Here is a 23,091-nt window from a genome sequence, read left to right on the forward strand (position 1 = left end):
CTGGCTCTCCTGAATGCTGCGACGGAAATAGCCACGGCTAAACAAAACAGAAATGTCACACTGAAACAGTTTTTGGATATCATTGCAAATAAATAAGTGAATGTTTCAAGTGTTGTGTGTACAAAAAGTCAAAAGGAAAAGCCACATAACTTATTTAGTTCATATATTCATGGCACTGGAAAATGGTGCGAGTGGATGATAATTAGAGGGCAAGAAATAATTATGTAATAGCCCATTGCATTGACTGGGACATTCACTTGGTAGAGTTACATATTTTTATTAAGAAACTAAATGATGAGGGTTAAAAGGCATCAATTTCATGGTTAGCCTATTCTACATTTGGCCAATGCATTAGTAAATTAACAGTTTTAAATAGTTATCAAAGCTTTTATAATGCTCAGAACGTGTTAGGTGACTTGTTCTCATGTTGTCAACAACCTGATCTGTTTGGCCTTGAGGGCCATGAGACATAAGTGTTTACGCCACGGTATCACGCTAAACCAGATTTGACATGAGCATCGATGCATTAGATTGACAGGGATACCAACATCGGGCCAAAATAAATACCATCTGTTCACAGCTTCTCTGTTCATCCATTGATGACTAACTCTTTCGTCTTTTAGTTGAAGGATGACACCTCTATTAAACCTATCAAACATGGTCAAACTTTGAATCACAGAACAACTACACGTATCAGTCCTCAGACCGCTGTAGGCCATGGGGTTCAAGCTTGTACTGCACACAGTCTGCTGAGAGGTAAAAAAAAAAAAAACGATGACAAGTTTCATAAGTCAGTTATGGTATGTCAGCTGCCTGAGCTTCAGAGATGCTTTCCTGTATCATCCTGATGAAGCAAAAGGTTTCACCCTCCTGTACCATAGTAGGCCTTGCAACACTGCTGTCCTCTTCCTTTTGTTCACTGCCTGATGAAACAAAACACACGATACAAGTTCAAAAAGTTGCTATCTAAATGATATAACTGACTAACACAAGACATTCTGGTGATTTTAAAAATATTGAATCAAAGTACACAGTCTAAAGATTCGGTGAATAGTGACAGAAGGTTCTCTTGCTTTAAGAGGGGCGGAGGCTCTCCATCGAGGAAGTCATTTCTTTAATCGCCTCAAGGTGCTTGGACCACATTGATTATCAGCCTGGTAAATCTACAGTAATATCGGTATTACTGTGAAACTATTTTAAAACCATATAAATATTTCCATTTAAATGAAAAGCAAAAATGAAATATAATAATATCAATCAACAACATTGCCCCAAACACACCACAGAGTTGCTATAGTAACACACTGAACAAAAGGGACTGTTAACAACGATCGCTGTGAAGAAAAAGGCACATTTCATAACTAGTTGTGTTGAACCACAGATTCAGGTAAATTATGTCAATACAGTGTCGTCATTGCAAAAGATATGAACCAGCCAATATAACATTAACAACTTCAACTGAGCCAGCTATCCATCAGACATGCCCCAAATCATTGTCAAAAGTACAACCCGCTTCCAAAAACAGTGAGACGTTGTGTACATTTTAAACAAAAAACTGATTGTGATGAGCTCAAAAATCATGTAAAACCACATTTGATTTAAAATAGAACAAAGACAACAAATCAAATGTTGAGAAATTGTAATGTTTTCATAGAAAATAAAATTGTATGTCAGCAATATTATAAAAAAGCCGTTAGAACAGGAGCCTGTTTACCACTTTGCTGGATCACCTCTTCTTTTAATTACACTCTGTAAAGGTTTGAGAACCGAGGATTGCTGCCAGTCCCCCTCAGCCAGAGTTTCAAAGGATTGTCTAAATTACCACAACTGAAAGGAATTGATTTATTGAGACTGACATGTGAGGGTGGATCAAAACATTCCCACACTGCTCCTGTTGCGTGTGAACATTGTGCGGCATTATGAGATAACACTGAGCAGAGGGAAGGTAGACGCCTTATGAGGAATTATTCCAAGTTCTGTCATTTATGCACCCGAGTTATACACCTGTCCCCCATCCTGTTTTGAGCGCCAGTATTTGACTCGCTCACCTGAAAGTTTGTGCCCTCACCACAGTTCCCCAGCCCAGCTTCTGGACATGTTCCCCTTTCACTGTCTGCCCTGGCTTCAGGCTGTCCTCCTCACGGGTCTCACCGGTGAGGTACGGCCTATTTGTCTGTTCTTCATGCCACCCACCTCAGGTCTGGCTGATTGGTTTAGGTTGTTTTTGTCCTTCCTTTCTTATTGTGTTTTTTTCTGTTACTGTCTCTTAGTGTCAGTTTGTTGTTTCTCTCTGCAAAATTCACTCAAAACGTGGCCCCTTTATAGGTTATTGGCAGGTTCCCTTGACTCTTCATGCCTCAAATGTCTGCATTTGGGACTCCAGATCATTTTCTGCAATACAAAGTGATGCCTTTTGGCCTTGGAAAGACCCCAGCCACATCGCAGCAGCATATTTCAAAGGACCTCTCTGGCATCCAGAATTGTGAAGTATATCTAGACGATGTCGTGGTCTCCTCCTCTACCTGTTCAGAGCATGTTGCAACCTTAGTGTGACTGGGCCACCTAATAGGGCCTCAGACTACAAGAACCCACAACGCCACCCAGTGAATACTCAAATACACAAGCTCTAAAAGAAAGATGGAACAGAGATGTGCATTTCTAGTTATAAATTAAATATTTATTGAAAATTATTCAAATTTAAAAAAAAAAAAACCTCATCATAAAGCCAAGTTAAAAGGGAATGTCAGTATTAAACAAAAAAGTGGCATGCAAGAGATAACCCATTGCAAGAAAAGGAGAGCTCCACCTAGTGGCCAACCACCTGCAAAGCTGTAGCAGCCCAAGCTTCGTTTTACTTAGCAAATGGATCGGCAACCTGCAACAGTTGGTTTAAAAATAACGATCGTGAAACTCCCTCGTAGGATGAACAATTGATTAAAACTGCTTCAGATGATGTTTGAACACACACACAGATACAAAATAACCAAGAAGGCCAGCTGGTTAAATGGGCCATAAACACAAATCAAAGGAAATCAAGTATGCAACATGAGATAACAAAACAAAGAAACCAAAGTAAAGGAACTAACTAAGGGACAGAAACACAGTGGCAGTGGAGTGAGCTCCTCCTAACAGGGCAAATAAACCAAATATTAACAACCCAAAATAGTTAGTGGGAAATAACCAAGTGGACAGTCATTTTGATTACCTTCACCAACAGCACAGCTACTTTACATGGAAGCCAACACCATGTTCCTTGTTCCTATTACAGGAGGCACACACGTCGAACAAATGAAAACAAACTGCGATTACAAAAAAATGAGAAGAACAGCATACTCTGAGCCACGGGTTTCAGTGACCAAACCATTCTAATCAACCAGCACTCACACACACTGTGCTTTACTTTACAGTGCTGTTAGAGTAAAAGCTAACACCACCTCCAGTTTGAGGTCAGCAACAAGGCAGTACAACCTTTCCCTAGCTGCACATGACTCCTTTTGAAGCTGAACCAGGGAAGAGTGGGATCATCTGTTCTCAATCAGTGATTACTAGGTGTGGCAGGAAACACAGGAGGGAGCCTCATTCATCACACTAGCAAAGATTTTCAGTTGTTTGCATGATGCTTCCCTGACACTAAATCTGGCAAAGTGTGAGTTTGGAAAGGCGGTGGTAACATGTCGAGGCAAGCAGGTAGGACAGAGGCAGGTGTGCCCAGTCACCGCGAAAGTGCCGGATATTGTAGATTTTCTCGGACCACGGTCCAGACGGGAACTCTGCTGGTTCTTGGGGATGTGTGGGTTCTATCGGGGATTCTGTAAGAACTTTGCAGATATAATTGCTCCCTTGATTACTCATACCAGCCCCTCTAAGCGTTTTATACGGCCGTCCTGCTGTCAGGAAGCTTATGAGTCTGCCAAGGCTCTTCTTTGTAGCGCTCCTGTCCTTGCCTCCCCTGACTTTCTGCGTCCTTTCAAACTCGAGGTGGATGCAGGTAGTCATGGCGCAGAGGTGGTGCTGTGGCAGGAAGATGCTCAAAGTGTTGATGACCCAGTGTGTTTTTTTTCAAAGAAGTTCAACAAGCATCAGGTACACTACAGCATGATTGAGAAAGAGGTGTATGTCGGTTTAACTTCCCTGCCCGTTATTGTGTATTCTGATTACAATCCTCTGGTGTTTCTATCCCAAATGTGCAACAACAATCAACATTTAATATGCTGGTCTTTGTTGGTGCAGGACTTTAATATTGAAATTCAGCACAAAAGCAAAAGATCATGTTCTGGCTGATGCAAAGTGTGTGATGGCTGCAGGTGAGCTCATTGACTGTGTGTCTGTGTAAGTGTGTTCCAGGAACCTGCCAGGATAAAGACCCAAGTTCCTCAGTTCAGTTCAGTTCAGTTCAGTTCAGTTCAGTTCAGTTCAGTTCAGTTCAGTTCAGTTCAGTTCAGTTCAGTTCTCCTCTCCTCTCCTCTCCTCTCCTCTCCTCTCCTCTCCTCTCCTCTCCTCTCCTCTCCTCTCCTCTCCTCTCCTCTCCTCTCCTCTCCCCATCGTCTGAACAGAAGAATGTGAGGAGGCCTTCCTCAGGTTAAAGGCCGTCCTGTGTTTACCTCCGGTCCTTAAGAGCCCCGACTTCAGCAAGCAGTTCCTGGTGCAGGTAGATGCATCTGCTGTCGGCCTTGGTGCTGTCCTCGCACAATGAGACTAAGGAGAGGAGCAACCTGTTCTGTACCTGAGTCGCAAGTTGCTTCCCCGGGAGGTACTCTGTTGTTCAGAAAGAAAGCCTGGCCATCAAATGGTCTTTGGAAAGTCTACGGTACTGCCTATTGGGCAGAGAGTTTGATCTGGAGACTGACCACCGTGCTCTTCCCTGGATAAAGTCCATGAAGGACCACAACAGTCATCTTACCCGTTGATAACTCTCCCTGCAACCTTTCAAGTTTATCATTCGACACCGATCAGGGAAGACCAACCTGGTAGCAGACTACCTCTCCAGATCGCCGTACATCGTCAACTCCGGGAGGAGAGGGATGGTGTGATGGAGCGGCCACGTCACTGACCGTGTGAGGAGCATTCAAGACACACACACACACTGTTCATTCACACTCTATACAGATTACTACGTTGGCACACGGGACATTTCACAGTTATTGAGCCTGCCTGATAGATTACCAAGGGTGCACACTTAGGGAAGGTCTGCTTATCTCTGTGTTTGTTCCCGGGGCTTCCTGTTCAAACTGAGGTAATGGTGCGCAGTTTTGTGACATCATCAGCATGCGACGGCTCCCATTTATTAAAAATACAATTTCTACCATAAAGAGCTATTTGTTGGGCTCAATTAATGACATTTTTTTTTCTGTTTTGTTTTTCTGCAGTAAGCAGATTCATGATAACTTCTGGTTAATTATTTGCATCATTGTGTGTATTATTATAATCAATTAACTTGATGGGAGTAGCTTTCAACATTTAAAGGGGCCTCCTCAGGATGGAGGAGTCTGTATGAGCCTGGTTACAGAGAAGGTAAAAACAAATTTGTTGAAATACCGTTTGCTTCCTTTTGTAACTTTTTGGTTTAGAATTTTTTGGGGGGGAGGTAATTTTTCTGTTTGTAAATATATTTTTGCCACAAATCTGCACTTTTCTGGGACTACCTGTGACTACGCCATGTTTTGTTTGATCTGAGGGTCACTGCGATCGGATGTATTTTTGGACTTTGCTTTTTGGATTCCAGCCCAAGCCAGGCCGTTGTGTTTCTGTTTGAAGGTTAGTTTAGCAGTGCTTGGATATCAGGTTTTTTTTTGTTTTTTTTTGCAAAAGTTCTCCTGCTTTTTATTAGAAACGTTTTTTGTTGCTTTAATGTTCTGCCTCCAGTGTCATAGTATGACAAGCAACAAGGTAATGACAAAGTTATAGCATATGGGTCATTGACAATAAAAGAAAGAGCTACATGTTACATTCTTGCTTTCCTGACAATTTCTTTCATGGACCTAATGTTACTTTGTATAGTGACAATAAAAAAAATAAATTAATAAATTAAAAAAAAATAAAAAAGATTTATCACGTGTGTACCCTTTCCTTTCTAAAAGGGGCGGCACGGTGGTGCAGTGGTTAGCACTGTCGCCTCACAGCAAAAAAGCTTCCGGGTCCGAATCCGGTCCTGGTCCTTACTGTGCGGAGTTTGCATGTTCTCCCTGTGCTTGCATGGGTTCTCTCCGGGTTCTCCGGCTTCCTGCCATCATCCAAAAACATGCACCTCAGGTCAGGTTACCTGGCGCCGCGCTAGTGGCAGCCTGCTGCAGCAGCCTCCCCCTGAGAGCCCCCCTGCTGTAGTGAAGACATTTCCCCTCGGGGATTAATAAAGTGAAATAAAAAAATAAAATAATAATAAAAAAAAAATCTATTGCGAGTGTCACTAAAAACTATAGACCCATTCTAAATAAATAGAGGGGCAGATGTCACTGCACACAGGAGTGCGACTAGGGAGACAAGTAATCCATAAAAAAAAAGACACGGACTGACAAAAGAACTGCAAGTGGAGTACAGGCTCATAGAGGTACAGGTTGATAGAGGTACAGGTTGATAGAGGTACAGGTTGATAGAGGTACAGGCTCATAGAGGTACAGGTTGATAGAGGTACAGGTTGATAGAGGTACAGGTTGATAGAGGTACAGGTTGATAGAGGTACAGGCTGATAGAGGTACAGGTTGATAGAGGTACAGGTTGATAGAGGTACAGGTTGATAGAGGTACAGGTTGATAGAGGTACAGGTTGAGGAATGTGCATTGTTTGCATGTGCAAGTGATTCAAATGTGAGTTCCAGAAAAAACAAGATAAAGGGAGAATCCTGTCTGTTTCAGAGTGCAACCGAAGCGTCTGTTCCTTTGTGATACAAAGATAATTGAGTTATTTATTGTCCTTGTATGGATGTTCACAGAGCTGACAGCAGGGAAGGTGAGGGGGGAGGGGTTGGAGGGGTGGGGACAGGAGGGTTGTTATAAGAGGCCTGAGACTGTGGAGGTAACACCAGGGACTTCTGTCTGTCAGTGCGTCAACCATGATTCATCCAGTGCACTGTCTGCTGCTTGCTTCTGCTGTTCTACTCTGCAACAGCGCCCCCACGGTCAGTGTCTTTGTGTCTGCATAATAATGTGTCTATGTTAGTAGGTGTTACAAAATTATAGTAAACATAACTGAGTTACGTTCACATTCTGTACACATGTCAATGGACTTTGAGGTTCAGTTTGAGTGTCCACTCGGTTCAAGAAAAAGGAATATCTTATCTATAGATGAAGTTAATGTTTAAAGTGTAGTTTACATCAAATTCTTTCAGAAATGTTTAAATTCTGATTTGAATTTGTTTTTATTTGAGTGGAAACTGTATAGTCCTGGAAACGGTAAAGGAAACCATGGTTCCATCTCAACACTTTTCAGTACTCTGTAATGTTTCTCACTATTAGCTCAACTTACTTGTTGTAAAAATGAGTTATGACCTGGACGAGAGTGCAGGAGCTAAACGTTTGGGTAAATGTGATGTATCTCAGAAGCCAGAAGCAACTCGTTTTTAAACAGTTTTAACTGTATTCAAATGTTGTTACTTGACTGAGCTGTGAACAGAGAAACTTCTCTGAACGCTCAGAACAGACCAGCGAAATACATCGATTTGTGAAGCAAAATTTAGGTCATTGACCTGCCTGTTCCGAGTTCATCGCATGTGCATCGCTGACGGTCAGCACACGAGATAACAGCTAGGTGAAATGAGTTAAGTAAACAATGCTAAATACACGGAATTGGAAAGGCACAAAGCTAAAGGCTTTGGCTTGGAATTCAAAATGATTATTAAATTAAAGTGCTTCAGCCTGAATATTTATTAAAGGACTGATGTGAGACTAACACGTTAAAGTTACAGTTCTTGTTTCAAAAATAATTGCTTTTCACTTCAGTTCAAATACTTTGTCCATGTGTGCAAAAGTAAATACACTTTGTGGAAATTGAACCCAAAATCCTCAAACAGCACCTTTTTCATTATGGTGAGTGGTTAACTACCACAGACTTTATATAAAAGAGTTCGTAGCTTCAGGTCTGTAAAATGGTTCTGATCCAGAAGTGTCTTCAGCTGCAATGCCAGCGAGTGCCACTAGAGGTCGGCTCCAAAAAGCCTCCGGCTCCATAGACTCCCATTCAACTTCTCTCATCAAATCCAAAGTGAATAAAATGTGTCCATCAGTTATCTCGGTGTTGTTAGCTAAAGTCACTCCTTCTTCTTAGTTTTCTGGAGGTCCATCTGAAAATAATCCCTCATTCATTAGAAAAGAAGATTCAAGAAGACCTGTTTTTGGGGGCGTGTCTGTTTGATTGACAGGCCTGTGGTGCAGTCAGGTTACAGCTATCGGCGGGTTAGTCCAGAAGTATTGTCAGGTTCAGCACAGCTGAAATGGGAGATTTTTCAATATATCTTTATAAATTGTTTCATGACTGCTTTTTCCAAAATAGCACAGAATCTTCTTGGTTTGGATTAAAATGTAATAAATGAAACAAAACCATTGGCTTAGTGTTTCAACTTTTGACCTATTGATCCTTTGTTTGCTGCTTTGTTGTGGTACTTTCAAGAACAACACATTCACAATTGCACGAGTTATCATCCGGTATTACTACGACTAATAATAATAAGCATGGTGTGGTGAAAATGTAAAGTTATTACTTTAGTCTAACCATTAAATAGGGAGTTTATGAAATATAATGTTTAAAGCTAAATCACGGTCTCATAATAACAAGGTGGTCCAACATGATGTGTGAGGGTGGATGTGGAGGATGAAATGCAGTCCTGTCTGTGTTGCAGGAGAAACATGGCGGCTCAGACACAGAGTGTCCTCTGACCGTAAAAATCCTGGATGCAGTCAAAGGAACTCCAGCTGGACCCATGTCGATCAAAGTGTTTCAGAAGGCTGCTGATGGAGGATGGACTCAGATCGCTAACGGGTATGAAATATAAACGGCCCCACTGATTATCTGTGTATTATGTATAAAGCAAACAGATTGATGTCACTGTTCCTCACTGTAGCATGACGGATGCCACTGGAGAGATCCATAATGTGATCACAGAAGAGCAGTTCTCAGCGGGGGTGTACCGGATTGAGTTTGATACCAAAGCCTACTGGAAGAATGAAGGCAGCACGCCGTTCCACGAAGTAGCTGATGTGAGTATAAAATGGGAAAAGACAACTTTGTCCGCTATTTCAAGAATTAATGGAAAAATGGAAAACTGTACAGTGCATAAGACAGAAATACCAACACAGACTACCGAGTGAGAGCATGAGATGTCCACCACATCAAACTTCCTTGTCCATTCTGTCAAAAGACAGAAACAGCAAATTATTATTGTTGTCTTTTGTACCAGTTTAATAATGCACAATTATTATTATCATCATTATCCTATTTAGTTGTTTGTTGGCAGCTTAAAAACAATTCCCTGTTATCATTATCGAACCGCCTCTTTCTCTTTTATATTCACTTTGTCTAATGTGGCCATCAGTTGGATATTTTCATCACTTTAACTGCAGTCCACTCTAGTTGTCATGTCCGCCACTCTTCAATTCAATTATTTTAAACAACGCCGAATCACAACACAAGTTATTTCAGGGTCCTCAGATCAGTGAAGTCATGAAAATAAAACACAATGATTCAACAATTTCCACGTAAGTCAGGAGGAAAAAAAACAGAACCAGGCTCAGAGGTGGAGAACATCTGTTAACAGAACCAGGATCAGAGGTGGAGAACATCTGTTAAATGAACCAGAACCAGAGGTGGAGAACATCTGTTAACAGAACCAAGCTCAGAGGTGGAGAAAATCTGTTAACAGAACCAGGATCAGAAGTGGATGGCCGTCCGCTGGTCACTATCAAGTTAAAATATTGCAAATATTATTTACAAATGTGTGTGTGTGTGTGTGTGTGTGTGTGTGTGTGTGTGTGTGTGTGTGTGTGTGTGTGTGTGTGTGTGTGTGTGTGTGTGTGTGTGCAGGTGGTGTTCGAGGCCCATGCTGAAGGTCATCGTCACTACACCCTAGCCCTGCTGCTCAGCCCGTACTCCTACATCACCACAGCCGTGGTCACCGACGTACACCAGTGAGCCTCATCACAACACGTTCAATCTGAACAAGTACATACATGTGTAAAGTGATGAGATATGTCGTGAGAACAAGACAATAAACGGAAAAGGCCTGCCAGGTTTTCCAGAATATGGCAACGTGTTTATTTCATCTTTCTGTTGGCAAAGAAAAAAAAACACTTTACAAAGAATTAAACTGGTTTATAGTGTCAACTGAAGTCTGACAATGGAGCTGGAAGTGTGTGTGTGTGTGTGTGTGTGTGTGTGTGTGTGTGTGTGTGTGTGTGTGTGTGTGTGTGTGTGTGTGTGTGTGTGTGTGTGTGTGTGTGTGTGTGTGTGTGTGTGTGTGTGTGTGTCTGGGGGGTTGGTGGGCTCCTGCTTCTGATCAGTGAGTGGGTATTACATTATCGTGTTCACGAGCTTCATTCTCCAACGTGGACCACGGAGAACGGATGCGATGAACAGACGAACAGCAAACACAACAGATCCCCAAAAACAACACAACGATGTGTCATGAAGTCGACCCGGACAGCTGATCCTCTTTCAGTCTTCACTCTCATTTCAGCTTCGAGAAAAATGTCCCCAGCCAACGAAAACCAGCGTGGCCATTAATCATGTCGAGACCAGCCTCTTATACAGCAGCAAGAATAGGAGGGGAAAAAATACAAACACTGAAAAAGGTCAACTTACTTGGAATCTTCTGGGACTTTCAGTCACATTTTAATGGCCTTCATGAGTCAAAGTTGATTGTTCAGCTAAAACCACCCGATACTCAGATTGAAGGCCGATATCGATATTATTTTTGGAGTTACAAAAAGCTAATTTACGACACAAAGAGCGTACTGAAGATTGATTTTGAATAAATTAATTTCAGACAAGGTCTCGTTACGGTTGTGATACCAAAAGTGTTCAATTCAATTTATACGGCGCGAAATTACAACACAAGTTATTTCAGGGCACTAAACACAGTAAAGTCCTTACGACAGAACTTTACAACGGTGTAGAGGACTGCAACGAGTCAACATGAGCAGCACCTCAAAGGAAAAACTCCCCTTTAACAGGAAGAAAACCTCCAACCGAACCGCACTTAGAGGCGGGCCGGGATCTGGTGAGGAGAGCAGAGAGTAAAATCTGATGATTCATTGCATCTACAGTTACCTTCATGTCATATGTTATCTCCATCTGCGGATAAGAGGCCGTAACATGTAGGTAAAAGATCTTCTCCGCTGTCAACCTCGTGATAACATCTTCTCACTGATCCCTTGAATGGGACTGAACTGTGACCCAGACGTGTTTGAAGCAGGACAAAAGGCGTGAGCACCCTCTGGTGGTTGAACTACGTCACATCGACAAAGTTTTCAAGTCATTTCTAACAAATCTCTGGCATTTGTGGACGCTCATTATTGTCTACCTGCCAGCGTACACGTGGTTGACGACACATCGGTGAGAAGTCAGGTTGTAATTATTTCAAATGAAACTAAGTGATGAGAAACTTTGGGGCCTAGATCGTTCTTCATGGGACTGAATGTGTCATGAACGCATCAGAACATCATCACTGAAAGCTGCTTCCGTGTGCCCTCTGATTTAGATGAGACTTAGACTTTATTAATCTCACAGTGGGGGAATTCAGTCGTCACAGCAGCGTAGAAAAAACAAAAGGTGCACACAGTATGAAAAAAATTTACAAATACCTATAAGATATAAGATGGATAAAAAAACACTGTCAGTCCAGAAACATGCAGGACACTACAAGTACCAGGATGAAGCATTTAAACAGTCCAAAGAAGTGTCCCTGCGTTCCAGTATCCAAACTACCAACCTATTAGTACGCCAGAACAAGATTTAGTATGTCTCCATACTTAGTGTGTTAAATGTAGTGTACCAAAAGTACCAGGATGTTCTACTACATCCGGTCGTATCCCAGTCTGCAGGTCAGCCTGCTGCTCTGACCCACAATCCTTTGCGCGGCGGAAGTTACATCACATCGACTGAGGCGCCGAGAAAGTTGGTGGCGCTGAAGCTCCGCCCACAAAAAGAAGGAGAAGGCACATTTTGGTGAAGAAGTAGTATGTCCCAGTTGAACACATACTACATGCAACAGTACATACTTGTTAAGGGAAGCTGCAGTGTGAAAGTACTGAAAGGAAAAAATAAATAGTATGTGATTCGGGACGCAGGGTTCCCACCCAAACGGTCGCCATCTTGAATACGTAGAGGAAGGGGCGGAGCCACTGATATAAAGATTTTAAAATTAAGGCAGCGGAGGAATCAAAGTGTTTCCTTTCCACTGCTGCTGCTGGACAGAAGAATCAGAGGACACAAAAACACGCTGATTTCTGGGTAAAATAATTAAAGCTGCAGATATCTCGGAGGCTGATGTGTTCACATGATGAGGTCATTTCCTGTCGGTGTGTGATTTGGAACAACACTACTCAAGTACTAAATAAGTAAGAGTCCTAACACGTAAGAGTACTATGTGTTAGTGTACGTCTGGGACACGGAAAGAGGTTTTAGGGTGCAGACTCAGCAAAATGTGCTTGAAACAGCTGACGACATGTGGTTGTGTTTATTGCTTAGAAACAAAGTGAAATTTGGTTTGAATGGATTTCTTGGTAATAAAACCTCAACTGCAACGTGCATAAACTGCCCTCACAGCTCAGTGTCACATGTTGGTGAGAGTCTGTCACACCGGATCATACGTACACCATGGCATGTTGCCAAGGCAACCATAAACACCGGAACGGACACGATAACCGCTCCGTCCGTTTGATCCATGAACATCACAACCATGTTGTACACCGACTTGGTGTGATTGACATGAAGGGGGAAAAAAACACAGTTGAGTAAAACAAACCATTTTAATAACTTCAATTAGAATGGAAAGTGAAAAAGAAAGAAACAATAACTCAAGGCACAAATACTGCAAAATGGAATATAGTCGTCCAACGGTGAACACAGAGCCGAAGTGTCGTTGATACTTTTAGATGATAGGTTTGTTGTGTGACACCAGTTGGTCACCAGTCGTATCGGTGATCGATCACATCATACAGGGCTGCTCATGACATGTCTTTAACTCACTGTTTTTCTATTTGATTTCATGGCGTCATGTTTAAACTGACTTCAACAATGAATCATTGATTTTGATAACTGCAGGTGAACTGTCGACCAGACAAATAGTTTCATCTGCAGGACTGATGTGAGACTAACACGTTAAAGTTACAGTTCTTGTTTCAAAAATAATTGCTTTTCACTTCAGTTCAAATACTTTGTCCATGTGTGCAAAAGTAAATACACTTTGTGGAAATTGAACCCAAAATCCTCAAACAGCACCTTTTTCATTATGGTGAGTGGTTAACTACCACAGACTTTATATAAAAGAGTTCGTAGCTTCAGGTCTGTAAAATGGTTCTGATCCAGAAGTGTCTTCAGCTGCAATACCAGCGAGCGCCACTAGAGGTCGGCTCCAAAAAGCCTCCGGCTCCATAGACTCCCATTCAACTTCTCTCATCAAATCCAAAGTGAATAAAATGTGTCCATCAGTTATCTCGATGTTGTTAGCTAAAGTCACTCCTTCTTATTAGTTTTCTGGAGGTCCATCTGAAAATAATCCCTCATTCATTAGAAAAGAAGATTCAAGAAGACCTGTTTTTGGGGGCGTGTCTGTTTGATTGACAGGCCTGTGGTGCAGTCAGGTTACAGCTATCGGCGGGTTAGTCCAGAAGTATTGTCAGGTTCAGCACAGCTGAAATGGGAGATTTTTCAATATATCTTTATAAATTGTTTCATGACTGCTTTTTCCAAAATAGCACAGAATCTTCTTGGTTTGGATTAAAATGTAATAAATGAAACAAAACCATTGGCTTAGTGTTTCAACTTTTGACCTATTGATCCTTTGTTTGCTGCTTTGTTGTGGTACTTTCAAGAACAACACATTCACAATTGCACGAGTTATCATCCGGTATTACTACGACTAATAATAATAAGCATGGTGTGGTGAAAATGTAAAGTTATTACTTTAGTCTAACCATTAAATAGGGAGTTTATGAAATATAATGTTTAAAGCTAAATCACGGTCTCATAATAACAAGGTGGTCCAACATGATGTGTGAGGGTGGATGTGGAGGATGAAATGCAGTCCTGTCTGTGTTGCAGGAGAAACATGGCGGCTCAGACACAGAGTGTCCTCTGACCGTAAAAATCCTGGATGCAGTCAAAGGAACTCCAGCTGGACCCATGTCGATCAAAGTGTTTCAGAAGGCTGCTGATGGAGGATGGACTCAGATCGCTAACGGGTATGAAATATAAACGGCCCCACTGATTATCTGTGTATTATGTATAAAGCAAACAGATTGATGTCACTGTTCCTCACTGTAGCATGACGGATGCCACTGGAGAGATCCATAATGTGATCACAGAAGAGCAGTTCTCAGCGGGGGTGTACCGGATTGAGTTTGATACCAAAGCCTACTGGAAGAATGAAGGCAGCACGCCGTTCCACGAAGTAGCTGATGTGAGTATAAAATGGGAAAAGACAACTTTGTCCGCTATTTCAAGAATTAATGGAAAAATGGAAAACTGTACAGTGCATAAGACAGAAATACCAACACAGACTACCGAGTGAGAGCATGAGATGTCCACCACATCAAACTTCCTTGTCCATTCTGTCAAAAGACAGAAACAGCAAATTATTATTGTTGTCTTTTGTACCAGTTTAATAATGCACAATTATTATTATCATCATTATCCTATTTAGTTGTTTGTTGGCAGCTTAAAAACAATTCCCTGTTATCATTATCGAACCGCCTCTTTCTCTTTTATATTCACTTTGTCTAATGTGGCCATCAGTTGGATATTTTCATCACTTTAACTGCAGTCCACTCTAGTTGTCATGTCCGCCACTCTTCAATTCAATTATTTTAAACAACGCCGAATCACAACACAAGTTATTTCAGGGTCCTCAGATCAGTGAAGTCATGAAAATAAAACACAATGATTCAACAATTTCCACGTAAGTCAGGAGGAAAAAAAACAGAACCAGGCTCAGAGGTGGAGAACATCTGTTAACAGAACCAGGATCAGAGGTGGAGAATATCTGTTAACAGAACCTGAGGTGGAGAACATCTGTAAACAGAATCAGAAGTGGAGAACATCTGTTAACAGAACCAGAGATGGATAATATATGTTAACAAAACCTGAGGTGGAGAACATCTGTTAACAGAACAAGAGGTGGAAAAAATCTGTTAACAGAACCAGGCTAAGAGGTGGAGAAAATCTGTTAACAGATCCAAGCTCAGAGGTGGAGAACATCTGTCAACAGAACCAGGCTCAGAGGTAAAGAAAATCTGTTAACAGAACCTGAGGTGGAGAACATCTGTTAACAGAACCAGAAGTGCAGTACGTCTGTTAACAGAACCAGAGGTGGAGAACATCTGTTAACAGAACCAGAGATGGAGAATATCTGTTAACAGAACCAGAGGTGGAGAACATCTGTTACCAGAACCAGGCTCAGAGGTGGAGAAAATCTGTTAACAGAACCTGAGATGGAGAAAATCTGTAAAAAGAATCAGAAGTGGAGAACATCTGTTAACAGAACCAGATATGGAGAATATCTGTTAACAGAACCTGAGGTGGAGAACATCTGTTAACAGAACCAGAAGTGCAGTACGTCTGTTAACAGAACCAGAGGTGGAGAACATCTGTTAACAGAACCAGAGATGGAGAACATCTGTTAACAGAACCAGAGGTGGAGAACATCTGTTACCAGAACCAGGCTCAGAGGTGGAGAAAATCTGTTAACAGAACCAAGCTCAGAGGTGGAGAACATCTGTTAATGGAACCAGGCTCAGAGGTGGAGAAAATCTGTTAACAGAACCTGAGATGGAGAAAATCTGTAAAAAGAATCAGAAGTGGAGAACATTTGTTAACAGAACCAGATATGGAGAATATCTGTTAACAGAACCTGAGGTGGAGAACATCTGTTAACAGAACCAGAAATGGAGAACATCTGTTAACAGAACCAGGCTCAGAGGTGGAGAATATCTGTTAATAGAACCAGGCTCAGAGGTGGAGAACATCTGTTAACAGAACCTGAGATGGAGAAAATCTGTAAACAGAATCAGAAGTGGAGAACATCTGTTAACAGAACCAGAGATGGAGAATATCTGTTAACAGAACCTGAGGTGGAGAACATCTGTTAACAGAACCAGAAGTGGAGAACATCTGTTAACAGAACCAGAGATGGAGAATATCTGTTAACAGAACCAGAGGTGGAGAACATCTGTTAACAGAACCAGAGATGGAGAATATCTATTAACATAACCTGAGGTGGAGAACATCTGTTAACAGAACCAGAACCAGAGGTGGAGAAAATCTGTTAACAGAATCAGGATCAGAGGTGGAGAAAATCTGTTAACAGAAGCAGAACCTGAGGTGGAGAAAATCTGTTAACAGAATCAGGCTCAGAGGTGGAGAAAATCTGTTAACAGAACCTGAGGTGGAGAAAATCTGTAAACACAATCAGAAGTGGAGAACATCTGTTAACAGAACCTGAGATGGAGAAAATCTGTAAACAGAATCAGAAGTGGAGAACATCTGTTAACAGAACCAGAAGTGGAGAACATCTGTTAACAGAACCAGAGGTGGAGAACATCTGTTAACAGAACCAGAAGTGCAGTACGTCTGTTAACAGAACCAGAGGTGGAGAACATCTGTTAACAGAACCAGAGATGGAGAATATCTGTTAACAGAACCTGAGGTGGAGAACATCTGTAAACAGAACCAGGATCAGAGGTGGAGAACATCTGTTAACAGAACCAGAAGTGGAGAACATCTGTTAACAGAACCACAGATGGAGAATATCTGTTAACAAAACCTGAGGTGGAGAACATCTGTTAACAGAACCAGAACCAGAGGTGGAGAACATCTGTTAACAGAACCAGAGATGGAGAATATCTATTAACAGAACCTGAGGTGGAGAACATCTGTTAACAGAACCAGAACCAGAGGTGGAGAAAATCTGTTAACAGAACCAGGATCAGAGGTGGAGAAAATCTGTTAACAGAACCAGGATCAGAGGTGGAGAACATCTGTTAACACAACCAGAACCAGAGGTGGAGAACATCTGTTTACAGAACCAGAACCAGAGGTGGAGAAAATCTGTTAACAGAATCAGGCTCAGAGGTGGAGAAAATCTGTTAACAGAACCTGAGGTGGAGAAAATCTGTAAACAGAACCAGAAGTGGAGAACATCTATTAACAGAACCAGAGGTGGAGAACATCTGTTAACAGAACCAGAGATGGAGAATATCTGTTAACAGAACCAGAGGTGGAGAACATCTGTTAACAGAACCAGGCTCAGAGGTGGACGGCCGTCCGCTGGTCACTATCGAGTTAAAATATTGCAAATATTATTTACAAATATAAATATCAAAACATTTTGCAAAGTTCACACAACAGATTACTTTTATGTTTGTACAGTGCAAACCTCATCAGTTACACTTACACTTACATCAGTGCTGAGTTTCAGCTGAGAAGGAGACCAGTTAATACATCAGAGAGACTGCATTCATACCCCGTCTGCTGCAACCAACATGAAACCAGAAAACTTCACAGTGGAGGATTCAACTTTCCTCCAGTCACTGATCAACAATAGCACCTGCAAAACAACATGGATTCAGGCAAAAATACACCCGAGCCATCCGAAAGGACAAAAGAAAGCTGGACACGACGTCGGCAGCAAGCGGTCGAATGACAACCTGCTGCGAAACATCTGATCAGGAAACGGTCCAGAGAAAACTACAGTCACACATTGTTCTTGCAAAGTTACACACTGATTCCACGATTATTTTAGTGAGTATCAATTCAACATAGCCCGCACCGGGCCCTGGAATATGTTTTAATATGGTCGCTGACTATGTTTCTCAAAATAGAGCTGCCAATGACCACTTGCTTTCTGCAGCTGCGTCACTGAGTGGGGAAAAGTCGACTTGGAACTCGTCGGGCTTCTGCTTCCTCCGTACTGCCACCCAGGCTTCCTGACGACTCGGGACAGGCAAGAGGGCAGCTAACGGGGGCGCTACTACATCCAGCCCACCAACTACCGTGTCCTGGTCTTTATGGAGCGGGGATTTCAATTCATTGAGCCTCTTCTAAAGTCTCATTGCTGCTCTTACAGCCAGTCAGCAAGCAGCAACCTTTCAATCTTTGACCATTCAATGTTCACAACTGAGCAACGGAGGAAAGAGTTGCTTCTATCGTCGTCCCAGTTAAGTAGATCCAAGAAAATAAACGTCCAAGAGACGCATCCAGAAAGACGAGCTCTTCGCTCTGATTCTAGTAGTGTTGGTGTTTCTCATGTGGATTTTTGTTCATGAATGGGAAGCTCAAAAATGAGACGACACATCAACCAGTCACCTCGTTGACAGCAGCCTCAGTGCAGGCGCCAAGTTGTAGCTAAAAATGAAGATTTAGAGAGCAGTGAAAGCATTACTGGTGCAAGAGAGCTGCCTGAAGTGCAGACGAGAGGTGAGTGCTCCGGGAACAACAGCGTGACCGGTCATGTTGCCTCAGAAAGACAGTGCAAACAGATGTGAGTGAGTGGGTTCGTGTTGACACTGACAACAACGCAGAACAAACTGACACAGCTGCAGTTTGTGTTTGTGAAACAAGTATGAGGAGATAGAGAAGAAATGTTTCTGTCACTGATCCCGCCGTGACATGTGTGTGTGTGTGTGTGTGTGTGTGTGTGTGTGTGTGTGTGTGTGTGTGTGTGTGTGTGTGCAGGTGGTGTTCGAGGCCCATGCTGAAGGTCATCGTCACTACACCCTGGCCCTGCTGCTCAGCCCGTACTCCTACATCACCACAGCCGTGGTCACCGACGTACACCAGTGAGCCTCATCACAACACGTTCAATCTGAACAAGTACATACATGTGTAAAGTGATGAGATATGTCGTGAGAACAAGACAATAAACGGAAAAGGCCTGCCAGGTTTTCCAGAATATGGCAACGTGTTTATTTCATCTTTCTGTTGGCAAAGAAAAAAAAACACTTTACAAAGAATTAAACTGGTTTATAGTGTCAACTGAAGTCTGACAATGGAGCTGGAAGTGTGTGTGTGTGTGTGTGTGTGTGTGTGTGTGTGTGTGTGTGTGTGTGTGTGTGTGTGTGTGTGTGTGTGTGTGTGTGTGTGTGTGTGTGTGTGTGTGTGTGTGTGTGGGGGGTTGGTGGGCTCCTGCTTCTGATCAGTGAGTGGGTATTACATTATCGTGTTCACGAGCTTCATTCTCCAACGTGGACCACGGAGAACGGATGCGATGAACAGACGAACAGCAAACACAACAGATCCCCAAAAACAACACAACGATGTGTCATGAAGTCGACCCGGACAGCTGATCCTCTTTCAGTCTTCACTCTCATTTCAGCTTCGAGAAAAATGTCCCCAGCCAACGAAAACCAGCGTGGCCATTAATCATGTCGAGACCAGCCTCTTATACAGCAGCAAGAATAGGAGGGGAAAAAAATACAAACACTGAAAAAGGTCAACTTACTTGGAATCTTCTGGGACTTTCAGTCACATTTTAATGGCCTTCATGAGTCAAAGTTGATTGTTCAGCTAAAACCACCCGATACTCAGATTGAAGGCCGATATCGATATTATTTTTGGAGTTACAAAAAGCTAATTTACGACACAAAGAGCGTACTGAAGATTGATTTTGAATAAATTAATTTCAGACAAGGTCTCGTTACGGTTGTGATACCAAAAGTGTTCAATTCAATTTATACGGCGCGAAATTACAACACAAGTTATTTCAGGGCACTAAACACAGTAAAGTCCTTACGACAGAACTTTACAACGGTGTAGAGGACTGCAACGAGTCAACATGAGCAGCACCTCAAAGGAAAAACTCCCCTTTAACAGGAAGAAAACCTCCAACCGAACCGCACTTAGAGGCGGGCCGGGATCTGGTGAGGAGAGCAGAGAGTAAAATCTGATGATTCATTGCATCTACAGTTACCTTCATGTCATATGTTATCTCCATCTGCGGATAAGAGGCCGTAACATGTAGGTAAAAGATCTTCTCCGCTGTCAACCTCGTGATAACATCTTCTCACTGATCCCTTGAATGGGACTGAACTGTGACCCAGACGTGTTTGAAGCAGGACAAAAGGCGTGAGCACCCTCTGGTGGTTGAACTACGTCACATCGACAAAGTTTTCAAGTCATTTCTAACAAATCTCTGGCATTTGTGGACGCTCATTATTGTCTACCTGCCAGCGTACACGTGGTTGACGACACATCGGTGAGAAGTCAGGTTGTAATTATTTCAAATGAAACTAAGTGATGAGAAACTTTGGGGCCTAGATCGTTCTTCATGGGACTGAATGTGTCATGAACGCATCAGAACATCATCACTGAAAGCTGCTTCCGTGTGCCCTCTGATTTAGATGAGACTTAGACTTTATTAATCTCACAGTGGGGGAATTCAGTCGTCACAGCAGCGTAGAAAAAACAAAAGGTGCACACAGTATGAAAAAAATTTACAAATACCTATAAGATATAAGATGGATAAAAAAACACTGTCAGTCCAGAAACATGCAGGACACTACAAGTACCAGGATGAAGCATTTAAACAGTCCAAAGAAGTGTCCCTGCGTTCCAGTATCCAAACTACCAACCTATTAGTACGCCAGAACAAGATTTAGTATGTCTCCATACTTAGTGTGTTAAATGTAGTGTACCAAAAGTACCAGGATGTTCTACTACATCCGGTCGTATCCCAGTCTGCAGGTCAGCCTGCTGCTCTGACCCACAATCCTTTGCGCGGCGGAAGTTACATCACATCGACTGAGGCGCCGAGAAAGTTGGTGGCGCTGAAGCTCCGCCCACAAAAAGAAGGAGAAGGCACATTTTGGTGAAGAAGTAGTATGTCCCAGTTGAACACATACTACATGCAACAGTACATACTTGTTAAGGGAAGCTGCAGTGTGAAAGTACTGAAAGGAAAAAATAAATAGTATGTGATTCGGGACGCAGGGTTCCCACCCAAACGGTCGCCATCTTGAATACGTAGAGGAAGGGGCGGAGCCACTGATATAAAGATTTTAAAATTAAGGCAGCGGAGGAATCAAAGTGTTTCCTTTCCACTGCTGCTGCTGGACAGAAGAATCAGAGGACACAAAAACACGCTGATTTCTGGGTAAAATAATTAAAGCTGCAGATATCTCGGAGGCTGATGTGTTCACATGATGAGGTCATTTCCTGTCGGTGTGTGATTTGGAACAACACTACTCAAGTACTAAATAAGTAAGAGTCCTAACACGTAAGAGTACTATGTGTTAGTGTACGTCTGGGACACGGAAAGAGGTTTTAGGGTGCAGACTCAGCAAAATGTGCTTGAAACAGCTGACGACATGTGGTTGTGTTTATTGCTTAGAAACAAAGTGAAATTTGGTTTGAATGGATTTCTTGGTAATAAAACCTCAACTGCAACGTGCATAAACTGCCCTCACAGCTCAGTGTCACATGTTGGTGAGAGTCTGTCACACCGGATCATACGTACACCATGGCATGTTGCCAAGGCAACCATAAACACCGGAACGGACACGATAACCGCTCCGTCCGTTTGATCCATGAACATCACAACCATGTTGTACACCGACTTGGTGTGATTGACATGAAGGGGGAAAAAAACACAGTTGAGTAAAACAAACCATTTTAATAACTTCAATTAGAATGGAAAGTGAAAAAGAAAGAAACAATAACTCAAGGCACAAATACTGCAAAATGGAATATAGTCGTCCAACGGTGAACACAGAGCCGAAGTGTCGTTGATACTTTTAGATTTCTGATATTGGCGTGAAGAGAAGGGCCGAGTCAGCCGGGACCCGAACAGAACATGGAGGAAAAACTGGTTACACACAACTTATTTCCCAGTTTAGCACTTGGTATCTGGATCAGCTTTAGCCATGCAAACTACACACGGAGCAGATTTATGAAGTGTGATGCAGGCGGGTTGGGAGTTCTACATGCCGACCGGCCGGCCGCACCGTCGCTCTCCTCATGCTGGGAAACACTGACCGACTCTGACGCTGCTGAGCGGAGAAAGTTCAGGCACAAAGATCTCTGTTACATCCTGTTAGTTTGAAGTGATGGACCGTTGCATTATGGGAAGGGTAAGATTCAGCGTGAATAGTCTTTAGGGGCTGGACGAAGCTGGAGTAACAGCGAGGACACCGGAGGTGCTTCTCTGTCCGTGTCCGTTTCTTTTGCATGTTTGGCCTGTCCAGATCAGGGCTGCTCTCCTGATGGTACACCTACACTGTGGACAAGTCAGGGGCATTTATTCTTTTTCTTTATCTGTCCATGGACGCCCGTCTGAGCGTTGAGGGCGTGGAGCATCTCTTTCCACATTTGATATGTGTCTACATACAGGAAGTATCCAGTGACGTCTCCACATTAATCTATGAAGTGCCCTGAGATGACCGATGTTGTGTTTTGGAACTTTATGAACTAAGTGAAGTGAATTAGAAATGAAGGCATCGTTACTGTTAAATACTGTCCCAACACAACACCGTTAAGGGCGTGATGTAAACACTAACGTTATAATACTGTATATGTCCTGACCACATCACATGAAGCTGTGTGAGCCACTTCCTCAGACAAACAGAACCATCTGCAACTTGAACCCGGTTCAGGGAAAGACCCAGCTCAGGGAGGCGGACTTCAGAACCACGATACACCGACTCTGTTCTTCTCTCCAGTCTGATCCACGTATCAAATGTTAAAGCTTCGCGGCTGCACACGAGCCAGATTGTGTTGCAGCATCAGGTTCACCGGGCTCCGAGCGTCAGAGGAGGTTGGTGGTGGAGGGGTGGGGGGAGGAGTCAGTCTTTCCCTGAAGTCCTGGCAGCATTTGTGTGGAGGTCCCTCGGGTGTACTGACTGATATGTAATACTTCCAAAGTATAGAAAATAAATTCTATATTTCTCTGGCCAT

The 23,091-nt window shown here is 42.6% G+C and overlaps 2 protein-coding genes across 2 annotated transcripts; both read left to right on the forward strand.

The window, feature by feature from the left end:
• The first annotated feature begins 7,007 nt into the window (after positions 1-7,007).
• ttr (transthyretin (prealbumin, amyloidosis type I)) lies at positions 7,008-10,229 on the forward strand. Its single transcript, XM_069687355.1, has 4 exons — positions 7,008-7,111; positions 8,828-8,967; positions 9,050-9,185; positions 10,009-10,229. The coding sequence occupies exons 1-4, from the start codon at positions 7,046-7,048 to the stop codon at positions 10,114-10,116; spliced, it is 450 nt and encodes a 149-aa protein (XP_069543456.1). The 5' UTR covers positions 7,008-7,045; the 3' UTR covers positions 10,117-10,229.
• A 3,994-nt stretch (positions 10,230-14,223) lies between these two features.
• Positions 14,224-19,097, forward strand: LOC138637312 (transthyretin-like; the record flags this gene model as incomplete). The annotated part of the gene is made up of 3 exons (XM_069725867.1): positions 14,224-14,387; positions 14,470-14,605; positions 18,877-19,097. Coding segments are annotated over 3 exons (408 nt in total), but the record flags the coding sequence as incomplete, so codon positions are not given.
• Positions 19,098-23,091: the final 3,994 nt, after the last annotated feature.

Source organism: Brachyistius frenatus, unplaced genomic scaffold (genome assembly GCF_029030835.1).
Source record: "Brachyistius frenatus isolate BFR_SWC_R1_liver_20210118 unplaced genomic scaffold, ASM2903083v1 Contig_455, whole genome shotgun sequence".
Taxonomy (NCBI): Eukaryota; Metazoa; Chordata; class Actinopteri; family Embiotocidae; genus Brachyistius; species Brachyistius frenatus.